Source organism: Triturus cristatus, chromosome 1_1 (assembly GCF_964204655.1).
Source record: "Triturus cristatus chromosome 1_1, aTriCri1.1, whole genome shotgun sequence".
Taxonomy (NCBI): domain Eukaryota; kingdom Metazoa; phylum Chordata; class Amphibia; order Caudata; family Salamandridae; genus Triturus; species Triturus cristatus.
In genome coordinates, this window is record NC_140579.1 from 1,068,935,578 (window position 1) to 1,068,962,113 (window position 26,536).

The window sequence follows — 26,536 nt, forward strand, 5'->3', positions numbered from 1 at the left end:
GCTCTCGTCACAGGACTTTCTTGTTCTTTGTTTTCCCAGAGTGTCAAGCCCTTCTTCTGCAACAACATTTTCCATATTAACACTCAAGTCTAAAACCCACATCTGTTATTTAATCAGTGATAGTAGGTCAGCTTTCATTTTCATCTGTAAACCCAGGGACCTCCTCCAACTACCTCTCCAACTGATTCCTGTAACACTGCCATCTTCACCATTCCATGCTGCTTCCAAATGCCCACCTTCAACTCCTTTACAGTTCTCCTCTGAAACCCACCCACTGTCTAGGAGCGTCTAGCACAAGCCAGCTCATGTGCCATACCTTACCGTCACCCAAATTAATAAAGTTAAAAATATCTCAACCACTTTCCTACGGTCAGGATAAGTTGCCACACGCGTGCACCAAGATCACAGGATGCCAAACTGCTTTACTTTCATGACAAATTTTGTATCTGTTTTGGGTTCATGTAATCTTGCTTCTAACCTCATCTGTCATCCACACTACAGTCTTAGACTGTCTCCTGAAACCTGGAATAACTTCAGAGCTGGAGACCCTGCTTCTTCAAGTACACAACGCCTTGAGGTTCACAACATTTTCATCAGCTCTTCATTTCAACTAGGCACTTCCTTTTATAACCATTAAATCAATCAACAAGGAAACGGTCACTGGTATGATCTAGGGATGTTTGCTTATGCTGAATTACCAATTCCTTCAAGAACCCCTTCATATACTGTGACTGGCATTTCTCCACCTCTTGATTTGTTAAATAATCTTGGACTGTACATCCTGCGGGTGATATGTCATTGGCAGTTCACCAGATCAGAAACCGGTTGCATTTTAGGAGAAACACTTCTTAATGGTGGGCCTTTTTACATCCATTAGAATCTACATGCTTGCTTGTAACCAAACTCAATTGATTCGGAGTCAACTTTCCAAATTCATAGAGCCCAGGTTAACATGTGACTTTCCTTGTTAAATTGTCAGGCTGTAATAAAATCTTCATCTGTTCTGAGATTATGTGTTTATGTCATGCCCATCTTGGGCCTAACGGGATATTTTCAAGTGTAAATCGTAATGCTCTTGTAATAAGGCAGGTTTGTCTAGTGGCGGGGGTTCACTGAGGTAACACCAGGACGTAACAATCTCTTTGCCCTACTTGAACTATAAGAGTCTAACTCCAGGAACAGTCTTACAAAAGTTTCTTACAGGACTGGTTTGTACTTTTTCCATTCTAGCACTAACGGGTCTATTTCTTCCTGGTTTTGCAAACACTTTGTTTACTTCATTAAATACGCCAGCATGAGGCGGGAAGTTGTTTCACAGCATGAATGTTTGTTTCCCTCAATCTTCCATTCATTTCTGAAATCATTCTGCTGACTTTGAATTACATCATTCAAGCATTTTGATTGTCAGGCAGTGAGAAAAACACAAGGGCATTTAATATTTCATTTTCTGTCGTCCCAGTTGGTACCGTCAGTTGTTTCATGTTCATTATGATTTCTTACACTATTCTAGCATCACCCTGACAACATAAAATGCTTAAAAGCACATTGCCTTTAAGGTCAAATTATGTATTTTAAACTCATATTTGGGATAGCTTCCCCGTGATTATCATCATATAATACCGGTTTATGAATTGAGGAGGATTAAAATTGCTTATTGAAGCAGCAGCAATTCAAACACAACCTAGTGGGACGTTGATTATTTTCTTTTATTAGCATCCATTACAATCCTCCTGCATACCAACCCGCCCTATTTTCGAAATTAAAGCGCAGAGCCAAAGAGACGCTGCACTTTCTCTTTTAAAAACACTCTTTCATCTTTACCGCCGGCCGCCATGCTAGATGCAAATCAGTTGCTTTATCTGAAGGCAACCAAACTTTTCTCCGTCACACGAGAAGCCAGCATGCTCAAGGGATGGGTGGGTCAGGGATTCATTTAAAAGCAGGCGGAACACAACAAAGATCACACATCTTTAAATGTGGAGTTTTCATCGCTCTGGAACGTTAGCATTTTAAAACACGCCAGAACAAAAAGGTTGTCATGGAACTGCTTCTGTTTCCATGTACCTTGCAGCCGCTCCAGACTCAAGAGCCCTCCGTGGCAGGCAGGTCTGTACACAGACCAGTAGTCAGCTTGGCTCTTACAAGGGGTCTGGCTGGCGTGCTGGAGCAGAGTTTTCTATTGAAAATTTATTGAGATTTAAACTCCAGTTTTATGTTTATATGTCATAATTAAAATTACTGATAATTAATCATTGATTACTAATTTTGTTGAAAGTTTCTGGCTAATCAACATTACTAATGAAAGAATTATACGCGGGAATGCATTTATGTTGCTAATTAATACGTGAACTAAGTTGGTGAGCAAATTAATAAAATATGTGTGGCTAAAGTGTTATTTGTTTTGTGTTTGCGCTTTTAAATAACGTGCTTTAATGCTTCTTTGTGTCGCAGATGGCTAGATAATTGCATACACATAAGGGTATTAGTGGGTATTAACACTGTATTATCATTACGATGTAGTAACGTGGTTTTGTATGTCTTTTAATTAAGATGGTCCGTTTTGGCCTAATCCAAGATGGCCGATATTTACAGCCTGTATTCGAGCATTTGAAATTTGACGAGAGGCCTCGCTGAACATGGTTGGAAGTCACCTGACCACGGCCTCTGACTGTGTTAAAAGTTTCCGTGAGGACAGCAGCTCCAGGCTCGCTGCCAATTGCCCTTGGAGAAGAATAAAGCCACAATGAACTCTGATAAACTTGCGGTGGCTTCACTATGGTTCCGAGGAAGAGCATTCATGGATGTATCATTTTTTAGTTTGAGCTTCCTTCTTCCGTGTTTTTATTTTTGTGAGCGGAGGTTTTCTAAATGTTGCAAATCAACATCCTTTCCTGCTCGCTCTGCTCAATGGCTCAACGGACATTTAGAGATTGTTTGTTACTTTCAACTTGTTAAGTTTCCCTATAAATATTGTTAGACTAGAGAGGGTCGAAGGCCACTTCTTCCCGAACCTATGCTCGAGAGGATCGACGCTGATTGAGAGGACGGCAACTCGGGAGTCTTTACTGAGAGACCTGTCCTGACCCAAATGACTCTTAGCTAGAATAGGTAACTATGAGAATAACATTTTTGCTATTGATTGACTTTCATTTGAACTAATTTAGATAAAAGATAACCTTTGTTTGAATTCCAGTGTCGGGTGGTTATTTCTCTGTCATTTATTGAGTTACAAATGTATTTCCTATGTTTTAAAATCATGACTCAAGACAGTTTCTTTAGGTTGCATTGACCGCGCTTTAGATGCAGATTGTTTAGGATTTCTCTCGTATATTCAGTGCGGATAGAGTAATAGAATGAATGTCAGTATGATGGGCCCTAGCGTATGATGAGTGTATGTGCGTGTGACTGTGGAATTACTCTGTCCGTGGAAGTAGGGAGAAATAATATGCGCCGATCTGCAGCAGGCGCACCACTGCAGAGTTACTGCACGGGGTCTCCCGAGACGAGGTAAGTCGAGGGCACAGGTCATCTTTGTACCAGCTGGTGCGCTCGGCTCACACGGCTACTCTTAAAACTTTAGGCTCTCAGGAAGGATATGTGAGTGGCTCTGCACAATTCTGACTCCAGCAGCCCTCCCCCACATACTACATGCTTTTTAGGTTGAGCCTAGCGCAGCGCGCAAGCGCTGCAATATGGGAGGCTTCTTGTGAGCATTCTAAACTTCTCCCTGTGGGGCTGAGTCCTCCCACACATTGGATTGGCCTTTGTGTGTGTCTTTCAATAATGAAAGCACGCAAATGGCCAAAGGCGGGTGCATGTCCCACCTCCTTTCCAATGTTCACTCCCACAGCGTTTTGCTCTCGGGAGCGAGCAGCGGCGCGCAGGGTGGCAGCTGCATTCCTCGTCGTGGATCAGGTTAATAATTGAACAGAACGCACCGCTGTGCTTTTTTTTCAAATGCTTGTTTCATTTGCCTTGGTTGTGTTCACTGATTGTTGTGTTCTTCGGCTGTTTGTACCTTTTAAACACAGTTTGCCAAGATATTTTTAAGTTAACGTGTAAATATAGCACAAACTCGACCCAAAGGCTATCAGAGCGCTGAGTTGCATTCTACACAGACTTTCATTTTGTTAGGCAGGGGAGAATAAGTGATTTGCCCATTCACTCTCTTATCTGCCTTGGAAGGATGAAAGGTGCGAGTGACTGGTTTAGAATGCACAGATTTCTTGGATGGGCGGAGTTGCCAGAGAGATGGTTCCTGATTCAGACCAGCACGGAGGCAAATCTGTTTTTACCTTAACATGGGTTACAGAAGGGGCCCGTTTTTGCAGCTGAACCCTCACCTCACGTAGGCAGCAGTGCATTTTTTCTGGAGCCCTTCACACACTGAAGCTTGCACGATCGCTCTTCGGGGTATGTGTGTGTGCGCTAAGGTGAACTTTTACTTGGGGTCCTCTAAAAGTTTTCGACCAGGGTGTACCTGCTGCTGCAGGAGAAAGTACAAGCCATAGCTAAAACAGCGAATAATATATTATAATATATAATAGCATAGTGTGTATTTGTAAAGCGCACCTTTGCCTCACCCCTAGGTGTCTTGGTGCTGATATGACAAACATTTATTGCTACCCAACTAAGTGGTACGGATTTTATCGACCTCGTAAGGATGAACGGCTCGGTGGATCCGGCTTCACTCGAACCTGTAACAATGCGGCACGCAGGGTGGCAGCTGCATTCCTCATCATGGATCAGGTTACTAATTGAACAGAACGCGCCGCCGTGCTTTTTTTCAAATGCTTGTTTCATTTGCCTTGGTTGTGTTCTCGAATTGTGTTCTTCGGCTGTTTGAAACAAACACGCTTATCGGATAGTATTTTAACTTTTAAACCCAGTTTGCCAAGATATATTTAAGTTAACGTGTAAATATAGCGCAAACTCGACCCGAAGGCTATCAGAGCGCTGAGTTGCGTTCCACACGGACTCGTTCATTTTGTTAGGCAGGGGAGGATAAGTGATTGGCTCAGAATCACAGGATTTTGAAGATTTATTTATATTTATGCATTTGTGCGGTTCTGCAGGAACCTGAGAAGTGCATCTAACTCCAGTCACCCAGCTACGTATGTGAAAGGAGTGTGTGCTACTGTTGGTATTTCTTCTTCACTCTCCACTCTTAAACTTTATGCTGTCTGGACTCGTGACAGAAAGGATCACACTGCAGCAGGTATTGTTATGGGCCCTGAGGGTGGCCTTTGCTTGTCGTCTATAAATGTACATTATAACTACTAGTATTTTCAGTTCCACTAAATTCATACAAATAAAAATTTACCGACAAACATCATGCAATAAAATTTGCAAACGAAAAAAGGTGTCAGTTATTCAAGTAAATATATAAGAACACATTGCTCTACAACATACCTTAAAGACATTGCCAATACCTCTCATTAAACACATATAACGTCCCAAAGGTGAGACCTATGGGCTATGCCATTGCTTGTTTAAATGTCTCTGGTTAAGTCGGAGGTCACAGCTTGAGTCGAGGTAAAGAGCTCCAGAGACATGATGTATCTATTAGTGAGCTCCAGAAGTTAGGCATTTCTATCATCCGAAACACAGGCAAATCCTCTAAGCATGTCCCATTCCCTACTTTCAAAATGCTCTTGGTGCTGACCAACAGCCCTATTTTCCAGACTCAAAGAGCTTTAAAATGTATATCAATTTCATGTGTTTGTGATTTTTATTTTTATTTTAGCAGATCCGGTTCAGCAAGGAGTTGTTTTTAATAAGAATTAGGTTAGGGCTGTGCAACTATTTATAAATAATTATTAGGTGGCCACCAAAATCTTTTATTACCTGCAGGCAATTTCTTCTTTAATGTGAGTAGATGAGGCGCTTGGTTTTTCTGCAAGGCTCCATGGGGCGGCGAGGGGGCGGCGAGAGGGCAGTTCGATAACTTTAAAAGGCCGCAGAGCAAGTTTATGAATAAAACAACAACTTTGAGGATCTTTGACAGATCGCTCCAGGTCAGCAGGGTATCATGTTCGGTCGTGGACTTTCTTTTTTAGGTCGAGCCTAGCGCCGCACGCATGCGCTGCTCTATGGGAGACTTAATGTAATCACTCAAAACTTTTCTGTGTGGGTCTGACTCCCCCCATGCATTTGGTTAGCTATTGGCTGTGTCAATTAGAAATAGGAGGCTGCAAATGGCTAAAGGCGGGCGCATGCGCCACCTCTTTAGCAAATGTTCACTCCCACAGCGTTTTGCTTGCGAAAGCGAGCAGCAGAGTACAGGGTGGCAGCTCCATTCCTTACATTCCTTGCAGTGCGCGCGCACCACTCGCGGTCTTCTTGTTTTGCTTTGCCATGATAACGCCGATCTCCCCTAAAGCATGCCAGTTGCAGCGGCACGTGTGTGGGTTGTAATGCATTATTTATTTTTGTTTGTGTGTGTGCTGCTTTTATGACCTCCCTGCATCCATCAGGCTATAGGATTTTGTTCCGATGGGGACGTGTTGGGGTGGGGGGCTTGGTCTTAGACACGGCACGATCCTCAGATGTTTTCCAGTTATCTATTCAGAGTGTTTGCTGCTGTTCACTAATTTGCACATTTTGTGTGGGCTGATTTAGACAGTGTGTGATTGATGTTCGTTTTTGCCACTCAGAGAGGTTGCGAGGTAGTGAACGGCGAACGCCCCCATCAGAGTCAACAAAACAGCATGTGTTGGTCTTAAACCCCTTTGGCGCCCCCTGGCAGTCCTGGTGTGTGAGGGACACTGTAGCCAATCAGGAGGGTTCTCTGGAGTTCAGCAAGAGTTTTAGCACAAGCAGACTCAGCTGGGTGGTCCTTCCCTCATATTAGTATTGCAGTTATTAGGATTGCAGCCCCTCCTCCGAAGGGTGGTGGGAGGAAGGTGCTCACCCCCAACGTTGCACAGATCAATGCGGAGTTTCTTAACCAGGTGCACGCTTCTTATCCAGACCACTTTAAGAGAGTGCTTATGTTACGATCTCCCTGAGCATCAGTTGTGAGTAGGGACTCCCATAGAAGATAGAAAGCTTGTATAAGATGAGGCAGACCTTCAGTGAGGCGCAGGAACTCAAATTATGCAGCTAAAGTAGCCAGAGATAGCTCTGTGGTGGACATAGGTGTTAATACTGCACTAATTCGCAGGCAGCATGTAAGTGCTGCCTGGGGCTGCTTGATTTGTGTTGGTACATTTGTCGACTTTCCACCCCTAATTTAATTATGGATGGTTGGAGCCGCACTGCCTCGCATGGCACCAGGTTTTATGTTTTTTTTTTTAATCAGATGTGACAAAACACTTTTAAGGTCCCAAAGGAGATACCTATTAGCTATGCCAATGCTTGTTTAGCATGGTTTCTCATCTCTCTCTCGTCTTTATTATTTTTATTTAGCACTGTTTCTTATCTCTCCCACCATCTCCCCTTCACTGGCTGCCCACCCACCCCCTTCACTCTTCCTCTCCCTCCAACTCTCTCCTCCCCTCCCACTTTTAAGACCCCATATAATGCTGCAGTTAACTTTGTCTGGCATATATTTTCTTTTGTTATTATTTCTTAGGACCCATGCCAATGGTTAATTGCAAACTCAAACTGAAAGGCACATTTCAGGTCTGCGGGGGAAAGGTATCGCCTAAAAAAGATACTTGAAATCCATTATGTGCATCAATGAGTGAAACCAACAAACAGATCATTAAACACTCGCCCAGCCCCTCTAAACACAATAACTGTGCGCGGCTTACAAGCCATTATGCATTCCTGCTCTGCAGACTGCATGTCAGGAGACTCGCCTTGGCGCTGGTCACAAGACAAAAGAAAATAAATTCTAGTTTATTATTTGGTAGGCCTCCTTAACAAATAAGCTAGACCGTGATGGTAGACAGCTTTAAGTTCTTTTGATTGATTTAGGGCGGTCTCCTTTGCTTTATTTCTTTTGTCTGAGTGTGTGTGGTTTTTGTGTGTGGAGTTGCTTTCCGTTCGTTGTATTCTACACAAAAGTATAAACCTGTATAAAATACTTTGTAAAAAAAATATAAACTGGTGTGAGTAGCTATGTACAGCAGTGCACAAGTAAAGTAATTGGCACCAAAGGCATCTCAACCATTACAGGTGCCGACATCACACTATACAAAACACCTCTGAAAACAGTTGGCTTGTTGTCCCACTAGAACATAAAACATGCTCATAAACAGTCAAAACACCAGCCCTTTCATTGACCTCACAAAGCAGCCAATCTGGCACTGCCTAATTGCCTTATAGGCAAAGCCACTAGGATTATGCGGCAGGAAAGGGCCAAATTATGCGGCAGTATTGAATACATTTTGCAGCAAAAAAGCCAAATTGTGAAGCATAATATGTGTAATAGTATTATTTCATTATTTAGTGAAGTCAAAAACTAAAATTAAGGCTGCCATATTAAATATGTTACCGCTTGAACAGCACTTCGGCAAAACTAGATTTCGTGCTTGCCCTGTACAGTAAGCCTGTACTTTTTCATACCCAGAAACTACAGTCTAAGCTATAAAAAAATCTAGAGCCTGTGGTCTACAGCCCTTCCTTGCTTCTTGGATTTTATTTTATTGCTTATGCTACTGCAGGGATATATTTTACAAAAAAACGTTACTAACAAACATTGTTATTTGCAACCGCGTTAGCTCTAACTTTTACTAATGAGAGACAGATTGCATTGCAAATGCTTGTTTTCCTTTCTATTAGAGGAGATGGAGGTGCGTTCATGTTCGCCAGTTTTGCTCCATTGAGGTTTGTCTGGAGCATGATCTTGTGTGGTGGTGGTGGAAGGGAAGTGTAGGGTCTGTCAGTAAGGGAGGGGATGGGGGGTGGTGTGGGGCTCTGCACCCATTCTCCGATGCTGCAGTTCTCCTAGTGAGGGGAGGAAGGTAGCTCATGGAGGCTCTTCTGTTGGGGTTAAGTCACATGGTTCTGCTCCACAGAGCACCGACTGGACGTTTTAAACACACAATTTGTTAATCTGTAGAGGCTTTGATAGACTTTTGGATAAAAGAGTGTGTAATACATACATGCTCTGGGCCGCAGGAAGTTCCACCATCTCTGGATCAACGGGGACATTGGGCACGTACTCGGCCTGCTCCTGCTGGTAGCGATAGAAGGCGTAGCTCCGGAACACGTCCGCTGTCTGCTGAGCCACCTGCTCTGCTAAAAGGAGAAGAGAGGACGTGTTAGGGAGAAAACGCGTACGATGCTTTTCTGGTTATCAGGAGATGGCTGCATCAGGGCAGAAAAAGAAGGAAAAGCATGTGCCAAGCAGTGGTCGAAGTGGGCTGGATCGGCAGGGCACGGCGTGCCCCTACTTCTTTCATTTAACAGAGTCCGTTCGTCTACTTTTTTCAGTTAAACCAAGGGCCAGAAATAGCCAAGGTCCATAGATAATATAGCCTGGTACTTACCCATGTCCCCTACTCTAAAACTCTAAGGCGACCGACCCTGTGATTATGGATAACATTTTCCCTCACCCTCAGTGTAACACTTGTGAGTCCACACAGATAGTTTTACTTTTTTGGATTAGAGGGGAGTAACTCCCCCCCCCCAGCCGTATTTATTAACATTTAACAAAACAAAATTAAAAACATTTTATATAAAGATACTTTACGCAGAAAGTACAGAAACATTTACAGATACATTTGACAGTCAGATATTCCACGGCTAACCTCAACACAGTCTAATACACAAGACACTCCTGCCGTAAATCTATCACTACATGTTATTTACTTTCTGCGTGTCCCCTCTAGAGCCTACGGCAAAGTCAATGACTGGCAGCTCCCCCGGTCCCCATGTACTAATAAGGTTGCGCAGGAGGTTACAGCTTATCGGATGGATACTTTCCCCCGGGCCCCCCTACGCCCTGTGCCTTACATTCCATTACGTGGGGGGCTGCAGACTTCTGCAGAGTGGCGCCTTAATGCGCATGCGGGTGTGGCCCCAGGCCCACTGGGAAGGAGGACTCCCCCGGCCCCCGCACCCTGACAGCCTACCTACTGGCTGTCACTACACCCTGGAGTTAGATGGTGCTGACCGTTGAGGACCGAAGACTATGCTTACCCATCATGTACTTTACTCATACTTTACTACCAAAACTCCGATACCATTGCTTTTTGCTCCCTGCCAATCTTTTGGAAAAAAGGGGGCAAAATGATCAGACACAATAACCCCATTGGAAAAAACCCAACCTACATACAATACCTGTCTTAGGGGATGGTGGGTGGGATAAAAAAAGAAAAAAGCGTTATGGACCTGCAGCCGGCCCGTGGGGATCCTAACTGCGGGGAGCAAGAACAAGAAACTGTTCTGCTCCCCACACACCTCTTTTAAAGAGGGCGCCCAGGCCGACCGGCTGAGACCGGTCAACCTGGACGCTCGCCAAACGTTTCTGCGCCGGAAGCACAGGAGTGCTTCCGTCGCATAAACAAACTCGCAACCTATTGGTTAACGCGGGGGGGAGGAGAGCCGCGTCACTCGCTGACGCGGCCTTCCCCCCTCCGGGGAGGCCGGGGACTGGTGCGACCGCCATAATGGCGGCGCGCCCTAGTCAGCCCGCGCCTTCTCCATATGGCCTGGTACTTACCCATGTCCCCTACTCTAAAACTCTAAGGCAACCGACCTTGTGATTATGGATAACATTTTCCCTCACCCTCAGTGTAACACTTGTGAGTCCACACAGATAGTTTTACTTTTTTGGATTAGAGGGGAGTAACCCCCCCCCCCCGGCCGTATTTATTAACATTTAACAAAACAAAATTAAAAACATTATATACAGATACTTTATGCAGAAAGTACAGAAACATTTACAGATACATTTGACAGTCAGATATTCCACGGCTAACCTTAACACAGTCTAATACACAAGACACTCCTGCCGTAAATCTATCACTACATGTTATTTACTTTCTGCGTGTCCCCTCTAGAGCCTACGGCAAAGTCAATGACTGGCAGCTCCCCCGGTCCCCATGTACTAATAAGGTTGCGCAGGGGGTTACAGCTTATCGGGTGGATACTTTCCCCCGGGCCTCCCCTACGCCCTGTGCCTTACATTCCATTACGTGGGGGGCTTATGGGCCTGCAGGCGGCCTGTGGGGATCCCAACTGCGGGGAGCAAGAACAAGAGACTGTTCTGCTCCCCACACGCCTCTTTTAAAGAGGGCGCCCAGGCCGACCGGCTGAGACCGGTCAGCCTGGACGCTCGCCAAACTTTCTGCGCCGGAAGCACAGGAGTTCCGGCGCATAAACAAACTCGCAACCTATTGGTTAACGTGGGGGAAGGGACTGGTGCGACCGCCATAATGGCGGCACGCCCTAGTCAGCCCGCGCCTTCTCCAGGCTTGCCGTTCGTGGCAGATCGGGGAGGCAGGACTGGCAGAGAAGGAAAAGGACTTGTTTCTTCCTTCCTGCCCAGAAGGCATCCAATCTCAGTGGTTTTAATTAATCAACCTTGGAGGGATGAAAAGCTGTGCTGGCCACAGTGGCACTGGAATCCATGGGTTTCAACTGCTTTACAGATTTCCTTAATAGAATCATTACCTCACTCGGCTATTGTAATGTTTGTATGCGGGCAAATGCATCAGATAGTAAGATATCTCAGCGGATTAAGGGTCCTGCTGCAGTGATCCGTGTGTAATCAAAGTCACTGGTTTCTTTCAAACTAATGGAATAGCTCAGTTGGTCAGTATGTTTGATGCAATGCACTGTGCGTGATCTGTATGTCACATGGTTGAATCCTAGCAGAGTGCTCCATGGGCACACGCACTTGTTAGAGATTTAGGGACCACCTTTAGGGCATAGGTTCTGTTACTGATAAGAAAGTGAAGTGTGTTATGCACAAGCTGCAATCATCTGCATGTCGTGCCCGTAGCATTCATTTGAATCCCTGCCAGGCCAACTCGTGTTTTCATTATTCTAAGGGCGATCAAACAAGTACCTTTGGGAAGTAATTAACGCAGTACTGAACGCTAATTAAAGGGTAGTTAACAATTACATTTATGTTCTATGCATTATAAGTGGACATTATTGGCTGAATGTTCACATACACTTCAAATATATGAAATATATTGTTCATTCAGGAGACCTGTTTTCCTTACCTGCTCTGGAGGTGAACTGCGGCACATTTTATTTTTGTATGTCAATCAGCAGAAATACTATGTTTGCCTGTTCAGAGGGCTGGAGCACGGAGACACAGCTCTGTTGGGCCCTAACTGACATGTGCTCTTGTGCTGCAGCCCCCGACCTCCCACACCTACTCCCAGGATACTTAAGTGCCTAAGATAAAACTGGCACTGTGTCCCCTCAGGTCAGTGGTTACAGAGAGGGCTGGGCCAGCTCTCTGCACTACTCCCTTGTGGGCTGGGCAACCTTTGGTCGAGCAGGAGAAGGGGAAGATATGCCTATGGTGGCGAGAGGGTGAAAGTTGGTGATACACCCTTCCATGGGCTGTGCAGTGTGGGGCCACCAGCTAGACTCAGCCTCAGAAACATGTCTGCTCCTTTCAGTCAGATCACTGAATGCCCGCCCACTACCGTTTGTGTAACAGACTAACATATCCACCACTCCAATTACTTTCATATTTCACTATACTAATTCACCACTAATCCTTTATGGGTTCCGGAGTACCATGCTACTCGCAGAAAAAGTGCTTTGACGCCTCGTCAGGGGTAGTACGCGCTATATAAATGCAATTACAATACAATAAAAGATAGATTGGTCTCAAAATGGTTAGATTGATTTTATTCACCCAAACATATTAGCGCCACTTTACTAAGTTTGCCAGTGAAGCACTACTTTGGTTTTCTCGTCTTTCTTTGAACAACATTGTTTTCCATGGGTGCGGAAGGGCACCATTCCTGGAGGTACTGACTGGGGTGGGGGGCGTCATGTTTGCAAGTAGGTTATGTTTCTAAAATCACTTGCTGCCTGCTTCCTGGCCTCCAGCAATTTTCGAAAACAATAAAAATTGAATGATAACTCCGGTGATTAAAGTTCTTCCTAGAGAGAGATGGAGTTTTGTCAAGGGAAAGTTTTGACTAGTGGAAAGGTAGAGCAGAGGGTTAATGTGCCTGCTACAAAAAACATGTACCATGCAGATCACAAAGTGCACATAATGTAAACAGGTCAGTGGGTTACTGTTTTTGTCAGAGAGATCCTTTTCCTACTTGCAGTTTATAAGTCAAGATCCTAATATATAACAGTGAGCTATTAACTGCCATCTAAGAGCTGCAATCAAACTGCAAGGTATACATTAGAGAGTTATGTTTTTTCCCCCAGTCTTTGATTATCCTAATGTTGCAAAGGGTGTTCATATGGATAAAATCAATTCTGATTATTAAAGAGAACCCTCAACCGTGGTATTACGTTCTAAATTCAGAGTTTGCATTTCTCCAGACCAATCAGTATTAAACTATACTGCTTACTAGTATAGTGTCATGTGACTCCTACACCTTGTAGTACTTTTCCTTATGCATTTCCTATAGAGTAATTTACACACATATGATTGTCGCTCTGTAATGTGTGTGATGTAAAGAGCTCTGACAACCTACACTGGTATCAGTGGCGCTGTAAATCAAATCAAATGCATCTGAGCGAGAGAGTGGTTATGGAGATTCGAGCGGCACTGTTAAAGGGTGGTAGTGAGGGAATCCAGGGTGGAGGGAGTCATTGGGGGCACCAACATTGTCGCACAGGGCTCCACCAGCGCTAAAGATGGCCCTGCCCTGAAGGACAGTCCGCCTCACCCAGCGGTACCTCTTGTTGGCCTCTTACAGCAGTAGTTGGTGCAACTTACCAGGGGTCGGCGATGCAGGATTTGCACGCACACCAAACTTAGTTTACAAACTTCATGGTTTCTCTTCTTCATGCACAAACACTTTAAACATGTGCTGCCTGCTTTGAGACCACTGGAATTATGTAGCAATGGAGGACAAAATTATTCTACAGTGTTGACTAAATTATGCAGCAAAAAAAAGCTGCAGCGTAATGCTGTATATTTTCTTGTACACATGCAGTCTGCAAAGATTTTGCCTTATTAGTGCAACATACAAATGTAGCAGTGAGAAGCGTAATCAGTCAACCTTTGCAAAGGGCTGTCCACTTTGCAGAAACAAGTTACACATTTACAATAATGAAAGCACTTCCTTGAGGGACATGAAAATGGGTGTATTGGTTCTGGAAGTGTCTTTGGAAAAGAAGAGATTTGAGGTCGGTTTTGAAGGTCCGGGTAGAGGTGGTGGTATGGAGTAGTGGAAGAAGCGAGTTCCAGATTCTCACCGCATTGCCTGAGAAGGATTGAGCCATCGATCTTTCCCTTTTGAAGGTGGGGGGCTCAGGCAGTGAATTTTCTGCATTAGGAGACGGTCTCTAGAGCCTTAAGAAATTTTCATTTTATTCGCCAGGTATCGAGGGGAGGAAGTGTGCAAGGCTTTGTGGGTGATACAGGCAGTCTTGTACATTGATCTTGCCTCGATGGGAAGCCATCGAAGAGAAGACAAAATGGGTGTGATGTGGTCACTTCTTTTGGCCCCAAATATAAAACAAGCAGCTGAATGGAGAACGGATTTAAGAGGGGAAAGGAGGGATTTGGGGAGGCCAGCAAGAAGAGAATTGCAATAGTCCAATCTAGACAGAACCAGAGATTGGGCCAAGGTGTTTAGGTCTTGCTCCGCAAAGAAACGTCGAATCCCCCAGAGAAGGCGCAGTTGGTATTGTGGATTTTTTGCAATGGTATTGATGTGGAAGAACAGATTGAGCCTTTTGTCAAGTATGACACCAAGGGATATTGCGCTGTCAACAACAATAGGTTTATTGTTGAGTAAATTCGGCTGATCCATCCAAGATTGAACAGGAGGAGGAGAGAGTGAGGTAGAGAGGAAGAGGAATTCAGTTTTGGAAGGATTCAGAATGAGTTGATGAGCTAACATTCAGTTTTGAATAGAGTCGAGAGTAGAGTTGAGGATTGAGATATCGTGTGCGGAAGACACCTTAAGGTAGATTTGAGTGTCATCCGCATAGTGATGGTAAAGAATCTCAGATTTACTTAGGAAATTTCCCAATGGTTCCAAATAGAGATTGAACAAAGTAGGTGCAAGGATAGAACCTCGAGGGATGCCTTGACCTACCGCCAATGAAGACGAAAGACTGTTCGCTATTTTGATCATTTGGGATCTGTCCAAGTGGAATGAAGCAAACCATTTAAGCACTGTGCCTTCCAAACCCATTCTCTGTTGAAGAGGGTTAAGGAGAGTGTTGTGATTAACAGTGTCAAAGGATGCAGACAGGTCTAGAAGAATCAGAAGACAAGACTCCCCTGAATAGAGTATACGCAGAGCATCGTCGATCACTTGCGGCAGGGCTGTTTCAGTTCTGCAGTTTTGAATGAAATCAGACAGGAAATGGTCAAGAAGATTATTATCCTTAATATGTAGGGAAAGTTGTTTTGCTACACATCTTTCTGTGATTTTTGCAAGAAAAGGGAGGTTAGTGATGGGGAGGAAGTTGTTGAGGTCGTTCGCATCAGCGGAGGGTTTTTTAAGAAGTGGGGTAACTTGTCCTGTTTTAAGGGCAACAGGAAGGGCGCCTTGGGTGAGTAAGAGGTTAACCAGACAGTTCCAGTAGGAAAGAGTATGGGTGTAGAAATCAATGGCAGTGTCACTAGGGATGGGGGTCAAACGAATGTTTAGAGGGTTTTGTTTCAAGGATGCATTTGAGGAGGGCATCTTCAGAGATGACGTCAAAGTTCTGCCAAATGACTAATGATTTGCGTTCCTCTAGGGGGGTAGGATGAATGACCTGATCCACTAGTGATTTCACTTTTTCATCAAAGAATATAGCAAATTCTGCTGCTTTTTTTGGAGAATCGTCAGGCTTGATGGTTGGGGGAGAGCAGTTTGGATTTTTGATGAGGTCAAATAGTTTTTTGGGTCTGTTTTTGGGTGAGCCGAGGAGGGTTCTGAAGTGTGATGCTTTTTCATGGAAGATGTGTTTGTGGTATTTTGATCTTGCTGGACGTAGAATAGAAAGATAAGTGGTGAATGAAGATTGTCTCCATTGTTTCTCCAGGATTCTCAAGTTCTTTCCTTCCTTCATAAAGGGATTTATTGAACCATGGTGCTGAAGGAATAGGCCTTTTCCTTTGAAGTGGAGCGACATTATCAATTTCGACTGCAAGGACTAAGATGCATTGGGAGGTAAGATCGCTGACATCCAAGTTAGGGTCTAGCCTTGAAAGTGAAAGCATAGCAGAATCACCAAGAGTGTCAAGGTCAATGTTTTTAGTGTTACGGAACCAGGTAGTAGTCTTTTTAGGTTGGCCAAGAGTTATAGAGTGTGATAGGTGAAGAGAGAAGGGGATGAGGAAGTGGTCAGACCAGTCTACATGAATAGGGATAGCAATAGTAAGCATGTCTGCTTTAGATATAACAAGGTCCAGAATTGAGCCCTTGGAGTGTGTTGTTTCAGTGCAGTGTTGGATAAGATCATTTGCTGAGAGAAAAGTGGCAAGCTTATTGGCAGCAGAGTCTTCCAAAGAGCCCCAGTGAAGATTGAAGTCTCCCAGGAAGATCGGTCTATCACTTTGAGAGTATTGGGCGCTGATGAAGTCGGTGAGTTCCTCCAAAAAGGAAGAGCAGTCACCAGGCGGGTGATAAATAGCATGAAATCTGAAGGGTGATCAGTGTTGCACTTGAAGCTCCAGAGACAGGCATTCGAATGTATGGAAGGTGCGGTTAGGAAAAGCCTACACCTCCCCTGACTTGGTGGGTAACAGATGATCAAACATAGTATGAGAGGTGTCGTTGAACCAGGTCTCCGTGAGGAAGAGAATGTTAAGATTGTGGGGAATGATGGTGTCAGAAATTTCCAGTTTTTGTTTAATTGCAGATCTGCAGTTGTGGAGTAAACAGCGCAACTCTGACAAGACTGTTTTGGTGACGGGTGCGTGTGGGCTTTTAGGGGTGATAGGAATAATGTTCTTGTAAGAGGGTGCCAGGGTAGAATAAGGCTAATGATAAGTTCTGACAGAAGAGATGGTCGGAATAGTGTACGGAGTAGACATACTTGTTGTACCAGCGCATTCTTGAGGGGTTCATTGCCCTGCTTTTTATCTGTGATCGTACACATAAGTTGCAATGCTGCATGTACCAGTTGTTCACTAGCACCGGGTCTCCAGTGGGAGCCAATTGACGCTCCGACAGAACCATGGAGTAACAAGCATTGGCAAAGCCAATAGGTCTCGCCTTTGGAACCTTATAAAAGTGTTTAGCCACAGCTGTTGGCTTAGCTAATGAGTGTTAGCTCTGTTCTAGAGTAGTGTGGTGTGTGCAGCACATTTCAAAGTTATAAGAAAAAAAGTGTTAAAAGCATTTGTTACCCTCGCTATAATTAAGATGAGATGATGTCTAAGTGAATAACCTTATTTAAAAAAGAAAAAAAAAAAAGAAAATTCATATAAACAATGTTTAGTGTTTTTTTGGGAATATTAGCAACTTTTTACTGCCTGTTCTAATGGTTGTTATAGGTTTTTGTTGCTGTTTTGGATGGGGGAGGATATAAATAACAGGAGGGTAGAGGTTGGGAAATAGTATGTGAATTATAATTTGAGAAACCTACGGATATTAGGGGAGAATTAACAGATGTCGAATGAATGAATAAATAACTTTATTTGATAAAAAAATATCATAAAAGTATGCACATAGCAAAGCATCATTCATGGTACATCATAAAAAGTTAAAAAAGCGATAAAATACCGTATATATACAAATAAAAAGCCCTAGAGGCACATCCGTAACATATCACATACATCTGAATCTCAAAAACCAACCTCTAGACATTTGATCATTTTACTGCGTATCAGCCAGGCGCACCCCAAAAATGTGGCTACCCCACACACCATTACCAGGGAGGAAGAGTTGGGCAAGAGGGAGCGGAGCGCCACCCTAGAGTTAGCAAAGCCCATATTCCTGCAGATGGGACTCAGCCATTTCCTCCTAGCCGCCCTATAAGCCGGGCAAGCAAAGAGAAAATGAGGAATAGATTCAGTTGGGGCAGGGCAACCCGGACAATTGGGCGAAATAGAAAGCTGGCAACTCCAGCTTGCTCTCATTGCATTTAACAGAAGGGACCCAAACCTGAGTATCATGTATAACGTCCTATCTCTTGGGCGCAAGATGAAGTCCAGGTAATACTCATACCTGGGCGCCAACTTGTGCTCCAAGAACTGGTTTGTGAGTCTGCCATGGTTAGGGTTTCTGGTTTCCTCCCCCTTCACCCAGACCCAATAAGCTTTTTTCATGATTTGTTTTTTCGAGGGGGGTGGGTGGGGGGGGGGGGGGGTGGGGTTTGGTTGAACCAAGCCTCGCCATGCCCAATATCAAAGACCAGCCGTCTCAGTTTACAGATCCATTTGATCTTATTGCCGGTATTTAAGGTAATTAACTCTGACAGGGCATCAGCGTAGCTAGTCAATTCTCAATCGCACCCAAAAAAGCAATGGGCGAATCCTAGCTATATCTCTAATAAGGCGCTGCCCCAGATCGTAACGGAGCGGGAGCAATGGGGTAGAGGATGGTAGAGAGGCTACACCTCTCAGAAAGTGATTCTCCGATTTCTCCAATTCACTAGTGTTCTCAAACCCCCAAAGCTCCGCCCCATAAAGGGCAGAGGGTAAGGCCTTCCCATCATATACCTTAAGGGCAGCTGCTATTGGTCTACTAGTGGAGAGCCGCTGTTTTCTTAAAATAGCTCCCGCCACCCTTTTGTGGTTGAGGAGCATTTTGGCTAGGTGTTCCTTCCAATGCATCGCCTTGGTGACCCGAATGCCCAGATAGTCGAAAGAGTCAACGATCTCAAGTGGCAAACCCCTAAGTGAGAGGCCATTCCTAAAGCGTTTAGATGGTGCTATAGTCATCAGCTTGGTTTTAGAGGTGTTAATTGCGAGGCCCCTTTCATCGCAAAACTGACTAAACCTGTCCAGCAGTTTTTGAAGGCCACAAGGACTCTTGGTCATCAAAAGGGTGTCGTCAGCGAAGAGAAGAGTTGGAATTTTTTCCCCCGCCAACACAGGAGCATCTGTTGGAACCTCTCTCAAATGGTCAACCACCCCCATTTATAAAGAGAGAGAACAAAGTTGGGGCCAACACACAGCCCTGGCGGATCCCCCTAACAACAGATACCCTGTCAGTCAACTGGCCTTGATTGCCCCACCTAATTCTTGCAAAAGTCCCCTCATGGAGGCGCCTCACAATATTAAGAATCAGAGGAGGGAATCCCAAGTCAAACAATACGGACCAGAGTTTGGAGCGAGGAACCAGGTCAAATGCGGTCTTCAGATCTATAAAGGCCAGATAGAGACTGCCTTTACCGATAACAACCACTTTCCAATAGATCATAAAAAACCGAAAGACCTGGTCCATCGTACCCACCCCCAATCTGAAACCTGCCTGAAGATGTGAGAGAACATTGGCATCGTCCATCCAAAACCTGACTATCAGGAGGACCCTGCCAACCACCTTCTGTATTATGTCAATAAGACTTATCGGCCTGTAGTTGGCAGGATCCTCCCTATTCCCCTTCTTATATATGGGTACCACTTCGGCGCCCTTCCATGAATAGGGGACAGGGTGGCCTCTAGCAATTAAATTCAGCAGGTGCAGGATTACACAAGCCCATGGTTTTGGATTATGTAGAAGAGGATCGCCAGGAATACCATCCGGGCCTGCCGCCTTCCCAGGTGCTAACCCCAAAATAGCTAAAGTAACCTCATTAAGCTTAAAAGGGCCGGGTGCGCTATCAGACGCAAGAGAGTCATCTGTAGAGGAGACCTCAAGGAGAGGAGGGGACTCGACACCGTTCGTATATAAAAGGTCGGTGGGCTCACTATACATGCTGGAAAAGTGTGAGTGCCACTGTTGCGCTGTAATATGGTTGAATCGACACCCATACATCTTCCTTTATCAATGAGATCCCAAAACAACTTTGCATCCTTTAGAAAAGAAGCACGTGTTAATTCCTGCCAGTGGTCCTCTTCCCAGCTCTATTGACCTTGTGTACTCTTTCCTGGCAGCTCTAACTAAAGACATATTTTTACTTTGTAGAGCTGTGGACAGCATACGTCTCTTCTCCCTGCAATCACTTGAATACCATAAGTTGGATACCTTGGGACGTACATTGTGTGACCGTGTCCCTGGTATAATGAAAAGTAGACTAATTTTTCCTATAAAATCTGCATAGATTTTTGTAAGGGGAGAATTCAGCACGCCCTTCAGGGGCTCTTGAAGTGGATCAAGCACCAAAGACAACTGCTCTACCATAGCTTTTATTTTACACAGTATGTCTACATCCTGGGAGACCCTGTGCCACTTTAAGCGTCGGTTGCAATGGGAAGGCACAACCTCTTTAGTAATCATTTCTGCTACACTATCAATTTTAGCATCTGACCAAATGTTACATAATGACATGCAAAGGGGATTGTTTGTGGTCACTGTCCTGGGTAGGTAAAATTACCATATCCTCTAGAGCATACCAAAGACGCATATCCAGCAGAATATAATCTATCCTTGACGGACAACTGGGTCTATTATAAGTATTTGCTCCACATAAGTCAAAGCGTGATCTGCCATTGACAGCTCTAAGGTTGTATTCCAATGTAAATGCACATAATTGTATAGCCCTTTGAGTCCACTTCTTAATTGGAGCTATGTTAAGTGGGGGGGACAGCAAAGTTGATATCCTGATTGCCAGTGCCTAAAACATCCTCAGAGCAAAGAGGCTCAAAGGTGCAGTTGAAGTCCCCTGCGATGATAGTTACTGAGATAGGATTAATATTACACATTTCTCGCTCTAAAGTAGCTATAGTCGACGAGAGTTGAGCCCCGGGTGACCCTCTGGCGTAGACCTTAAATATTTCCAGACTGGGTACTTTAATAAAGGCCTTTCACCGACAGATGTAAAATGTCGTCAGAGGGGGTGGCAATAGTAACTGAAGACCAGTTTAGAGAGATATTTAGCCAAATAAGGCTGGTCGGCCTTTCCCTGATTTTATAGCTGGAATAAAAACAGTACTAAACCCAGACTTATAAAGGGGGACTAGGCTCCAAGTTTCTTGGAACAGGCAGATGTCTTGGCCATCAATAAATTTGTTCCACTCAGGGAGCGACAGCTTTTTCTGAAGGCCGGCAATGTTCCATGAAAGAAAGCGTAAAGGCTTAGATGAATTGGCCACAAACACAGAGGCACCCGCGCTCAAAGATCTATTATGGTCAGCGGGTGACACCCCCCGTTCGGTTTGTTTTTCCCCCCTGCCCTTTAGACCTGGGGCTGGTTCGGCTTTACTCTCCATCTGTTTATTTAAAGAAACCCCAGAGGCTGCAAAATGGCAATTGTCCAGTCAATCTACTGAGCTTAAACCCGACTCTTCTACTTCCACATCTTGAGACCATAGTAGAGAATTACGAAATTGGATAGCAGACGTACTAGGGGGAGAAGTGCGGAATTCAAGTGAGACCAGATTTTCAGCTATGTCGGCATTGAATACCTTAATTTCAATGCAATCTGTCCTTGAACCAACACCAACCTTTGTAATCCTCTTTACTTTAGCCACATCCTCCCTTATAACTGACCTGCAACCCCTCACATGTCTTGTCCAGTGAATTACTTTATTATGTAATGATTCTGGACTTTCGTAGCAGTGGTGGCTCGTTAGTTTGGGGACCTTCGTCATATAAATTGTAGTAATTGGGCCTCTTGATGGTAGATTGTCCCTACTGGACCCCCAGAATGGCCGGCCATACTGCTCTTCCTGATTCATGGCAATACTTACAGGCTTAGTTCCACAAAGGAGCCAAGCTCGTACACCACCCCTGCTACCCTTGCCCGGACCCAAGTCTGTGTGAGGGATAGGATAGCTGTGTGACAAAGAGGGAACAGTGGGAAGTCGGGCGGGGGTCCCTTGGCCTAACGCTAAACCTCCCCCGTCCTTCCCATGGCGATTTCCCCTTGAGCCCTGGCTTACACGAATGCTGATTGGTGCAGCGGCAGAGAGGACCGGGATCGGAAGCTTGTACCCAGACAAGCCCATCTACATCTTAAGAGCAGACAATTCTTTTTCAAGGAGTTCCACTCTCAGTCGCAGGACGTCAAACTGAGAGCCGCATTGGCAGCGTGGCGGTAGGCTGGGAAGAAGCTTAACCGTCCCTACCTTACTGAGGGGGAGCAATGTACTGACCTCAACACAAGGATCTAAAACCTCATATCTATTAGAACAAGGAATATGAGTAAGTAAAAAATCATTCGAAGCATTCATGCAATCATTAGGGACTATTTCTTTTTGTGGGGATGGGGACCCTTGAGTGGCATCTCCAAGGATTTCTGGCTCACAAATAATAGAGGTTTTGGATGATTTCTTCTTAAACATAGCTGGAACAACTCTGTCTATTGGGGAGGAAGAAATAGTTGCGGCCGCAGCCCGATTTCCTTCCTTGGCTGACAAAGTATCAGTGTTAGTAGTAATGCCCAGAATGTTCTCACAATCATCCACAATATCCTCAATCCTTGATAAAACACAGTTAGAAGCGGCATGAGAACGTTTCTTTGATTTCCTCCCCAGTTTGCTCAGAAGTGGGCCCCCAGCCTCCGTTGACTTCCTCTTTCCCATATTGATTGGACTGTATCTACACAGAGGGGAAACGAACAGTAGGACGCAAATAGGGGCCACTAGGATGAGCTAGCTGTGACCCAGAGCACAGCAGAAGCCACCGTACTTCCAGTCAGAGGATCGTCAGACAGAGGACAGAGATATTGCCCTGCCCGGCCTCTTCCGGCCCACGACGGGCAAGGACGGGCCCGCCCTTGGCCCGGGCTTTGCCGGGGCGCGTCCCGCGCCGCGGAAATAGCTGGCGCCCTTTATGCGCGTGTCAGCAGAGCCGGTCTCCCAGGGTGCAAGGCGGGCTGTGGCTTGAAGTCCGGTGCAGGTAAAGTGCTGGCAAGGCGCGTCCCCTACGGATATTAGGGGAGAATTAACAGATGTCAGATTTTGAGGGCACTATGGAGCTATAGCAAGAGGCAGCAGTTACTTGCGCTACGAGGCCATAACAGTCCCAGAAGTGCGTTATGCAAAAACTGAGTAACATAGCAAGAAGTGCAATTCTACCGCTTCTTTACTCTTTTATAGACCCTGCCCTCTTATTTGTATCCAACTTAGAGCACCGTCATCACCATTGAGCACAAGGAGGGAAAATAAGGAGCAGGGCAAAGAAGGAAGGAGAGAACGCTAAGATTAATATGAACAGAGGATGAGAAAAGAAAAAAAAAGAAAAACTGACAAGAGCCAGTAATGGCAGGAAAATGGAAAGGAGATTAAAAGAGTTCAAGTGTAAGAATAAATAAATAAGAAAGGTGGGCAGAAGAGAAGAGAAAGGCGGAAATAAAAAGTTTAAGATGAAAGGAAACCGTGAATACAGACCAAAAAGGAACACAGAGAAACAGAGCGGAAAGAATGCAAGGAGAAGACTAAGAAGGAAGGATCAGCAAGCACCACGTGGGTGAAGGGGTACTGCTCCTGGTAAGGGGTGTAATCTGCAGGTCACTGGTTCCATCCTCTTGCACAAAGACGCAGATGGTCAATATAGTGACATGTGTAGCCTGCTGGTCACTGGTTCTAAACCCAGCCACACAACTAGGTGGGTAAGTGTACCTACTGCAGAAATCTTGTGACTCCTGCAGGACACAGATTAAAATACCAGAAAGCTCAAAAGGGTAATGCAGCGGACGTTAGTGTGGAATATACTGGTCACCAGTTCCATTGATTATGAGGCAGCTAGCTCACAGCAGTACATTAGCTATGAAGGCGTAACAGCAGTAGAGTCCGACAAATCTGATGCACGCCACTGCTTGGCAAATTCTACACCCTGTCGATCCTACCTACAGTACCTTTCCTTACATCTGGCACTGCTTGACTCTGGTGATCCAGAGTTGGGACACTTAGAAGCAGGCTGCATCAGATGAGAAGCGCTATTAACAAGCACTGAATGGGCATAGATTATTTATTGCCCCATATCCCATACAAGGTGACATTGGAGGTTGTCCTAGGACAGAGAAGGCATGGTATTATAATCACTCGTCACGCACTGCAAGCCTATGGTCTAATCTGCAGATACACCTAGTGAGAGGACAAAAACTAAGGTGGCACCAATTTAAATTTCCCCTGCATTGCCCTGATTGCAGGAGGCTTGAGGTTAAGTTGCAATCAGCATTATGGCTGAAGTGGAGATGAAAGAAGAATGGGGAATGCGTAGGCGAGACCTAAAAAAGAGGAATATCACAAGTAACAGGGGCAGTCGCCTGGGAGAGTCCAAATCGCCAAAAGGCGGGACTAAGTTAGCATATCCACCAAATAAAAGCAACCACTTAAGAAGAGCACTAACAGAAGGCAATAGAAAGGATGGAAGGTTCTTGAACCACATATACCAGATATAGCAGGTCTCGCAGGGCAGCACATGCGTGCTGCGCTAGGCTCGACCTAAAAAGTGGTGGGGTGAGAGGTCGAACGTTTCCAACAAGACCAGAAGGTCTTTAAAAGTGTTCTCGTAAAGAGCCCTCAAAGTGAGGATTCCGGCACCCCTGCAGTCCAGCAACATGTGCCAATCAGTGAGGTTCAATTCCATCAGGGCTCTCAGCAGCAAGTTGCAGGCATAAGGTAGTGTACTACGGGTCTGCCGGAAGGCGCGTGTCCAAACGTATCTAATAGTCGTATGGACACCTGGCAGTTAACAGGGTTACGTAAAGGTGTAGGTCTTGTTTCATATTTATTTGAAAGTGTGAAAAGGAGGCACAACTCCAGGTAAGTGGATAAATACGTTTATTTCTAGGCAGGAAGGAGAGCCAGCTCTCACCATTGCCCAAATGTGTCACATGGAATCCTCAGTCTAGGATGCCATGGAATCCGCTGACGCTGACACAACATATCCCACTCCATTATATTGAACAGCATTTAAAAAAACACTACACACCAGTAACAGCATACATGATAAACAGACCTACATAACATTTTAAAATGACCAACTTGGTAGTCTGTGATAGACAAAATAAAGATTAAAAAATAATAATTATATAACATGCGCATATATCAACTACATAGGTTATTCATTACACAAGCCAAAGAGTTTGATCTTTAACTAGTGACAAAATCATCAAATCGACTAGGCAAGCGCCACGCATCAGGTGAACATTTTGGATTGATACATCATCACATTCCTTACCATTAACATCACCCAAGCATTTGCGTACCACATCAACTTTGTCATCTGGAATTTATATAAGTCTGTCTTTGTTCCAAACACAACCATCACTACTACATACTACATGTGCCACACGTGCACTGGAGGAAAATGCTTTGATTCACCCTTTGACACGTGACCTGGTTTCTTTATCTGCACCCAACAACCCTTTCATACTTTCACCACATTGTTGGTAATATCACAATATCTATCCATGACATCTACTACCCTCCCTAATTTATAATCAATTTTGATATGCCCTATCCATTCTCTATTCAATTTAGACCCTGGAACACGTCTTCTAAGTAAAACAAAAGGAGAGACACCAGTGGTCTCATTAGGTGTGGAACTTATATGCCATAAGATTAAACTCATGGCACGTTTCCAATTCAACTTTCTGACCAGTGCTAAATGTAATTGATCGGTCAGTGTACAATTAAACAGTTACACTAACATGTTGCTTCTGAGATGATACAAAGAGTACCATATGGGTGTGAAATATGTCATACTCACCCAACCATTCCTCTGAAACCAGTTGGGTCCCATTATCTGTTACTAATTCAGTCAGATACTCTTCCCTACTGAAAACATTTGACAAAAAGTCAATAATGGTGTCGGGTCTCAATGTTGTGTACAAATGTAACCTAAGGCCACTTGGACGCATAATCAATGATTGCCACAGCATATTTTGGACCTTCACCCAGAACTTTAAAAGGACAAATCTGTCCACACCCAGCTTGGACCAAGGATACATGTCCATCTCTATTGAAACAAATGGGGAAAAGTTTGGTAGAATGGTTCGTCACTCACTACACAACTCTCATAATGACGTACATATTTTTCCACTATTTTATCAATCAGAGGCCATCAACATTTTTCTCTAATCCTACATTTCTTTGCACATATACCCAAATGCCCCATGTGGGCTAACTCAAGTACCCTGTTTCTCAAATTGGCTGGCACCACTACTTGTTCAATTCCTCGTACCAACCCTTTGTCACTTGTCAATTCTGATGCAATATGTACCTGAGGAAAAAAATCAGTTCTCAAACATTTAATGTTGCCAATCCTTCTCAATACAGTATCTGACATGGGGCAAAATAGTATCTTGGCCAAAGGCATCACTCCGCTCTTGTTCTGAAATTGCACAACTGGATAATACTAAACACTTTATCTGTAGTGCACACTGCAAACTCATGATTGGCAACTTAATCTTCAACCACCAATGGCAACCT

The 26,536-nt window shown here is 44.6% G+C and overlaps 1 protein-coding gene across 3 annotated transcripts in view; it reads right to left on the reverse strand.

Moving 5' to 3' along the window:
• Positions 1-26,536, reverse strand: part of BAK1 (BCL2 antagonist/killer 1) — a 274,853-nt gene that overhangs the window by 133,344 nt on the left and 114,973 nt on the right. For 2 of the 3 annotated variants that reach the window (XM_085651163.1, XM_085651161.1), the window contains exon 3: positions 9,054-9,189. In XM_085651163.1, coding sequence (XP_085507289.1) covers positions 9,054-9,189 — 136 coding nt within the window. The remainder of the gene's footprint in view (positions 1-9,053; positions 9,190-26,536) is intronic. The other variant, XM_085651162.1, reaches the window with a different exon arrangement.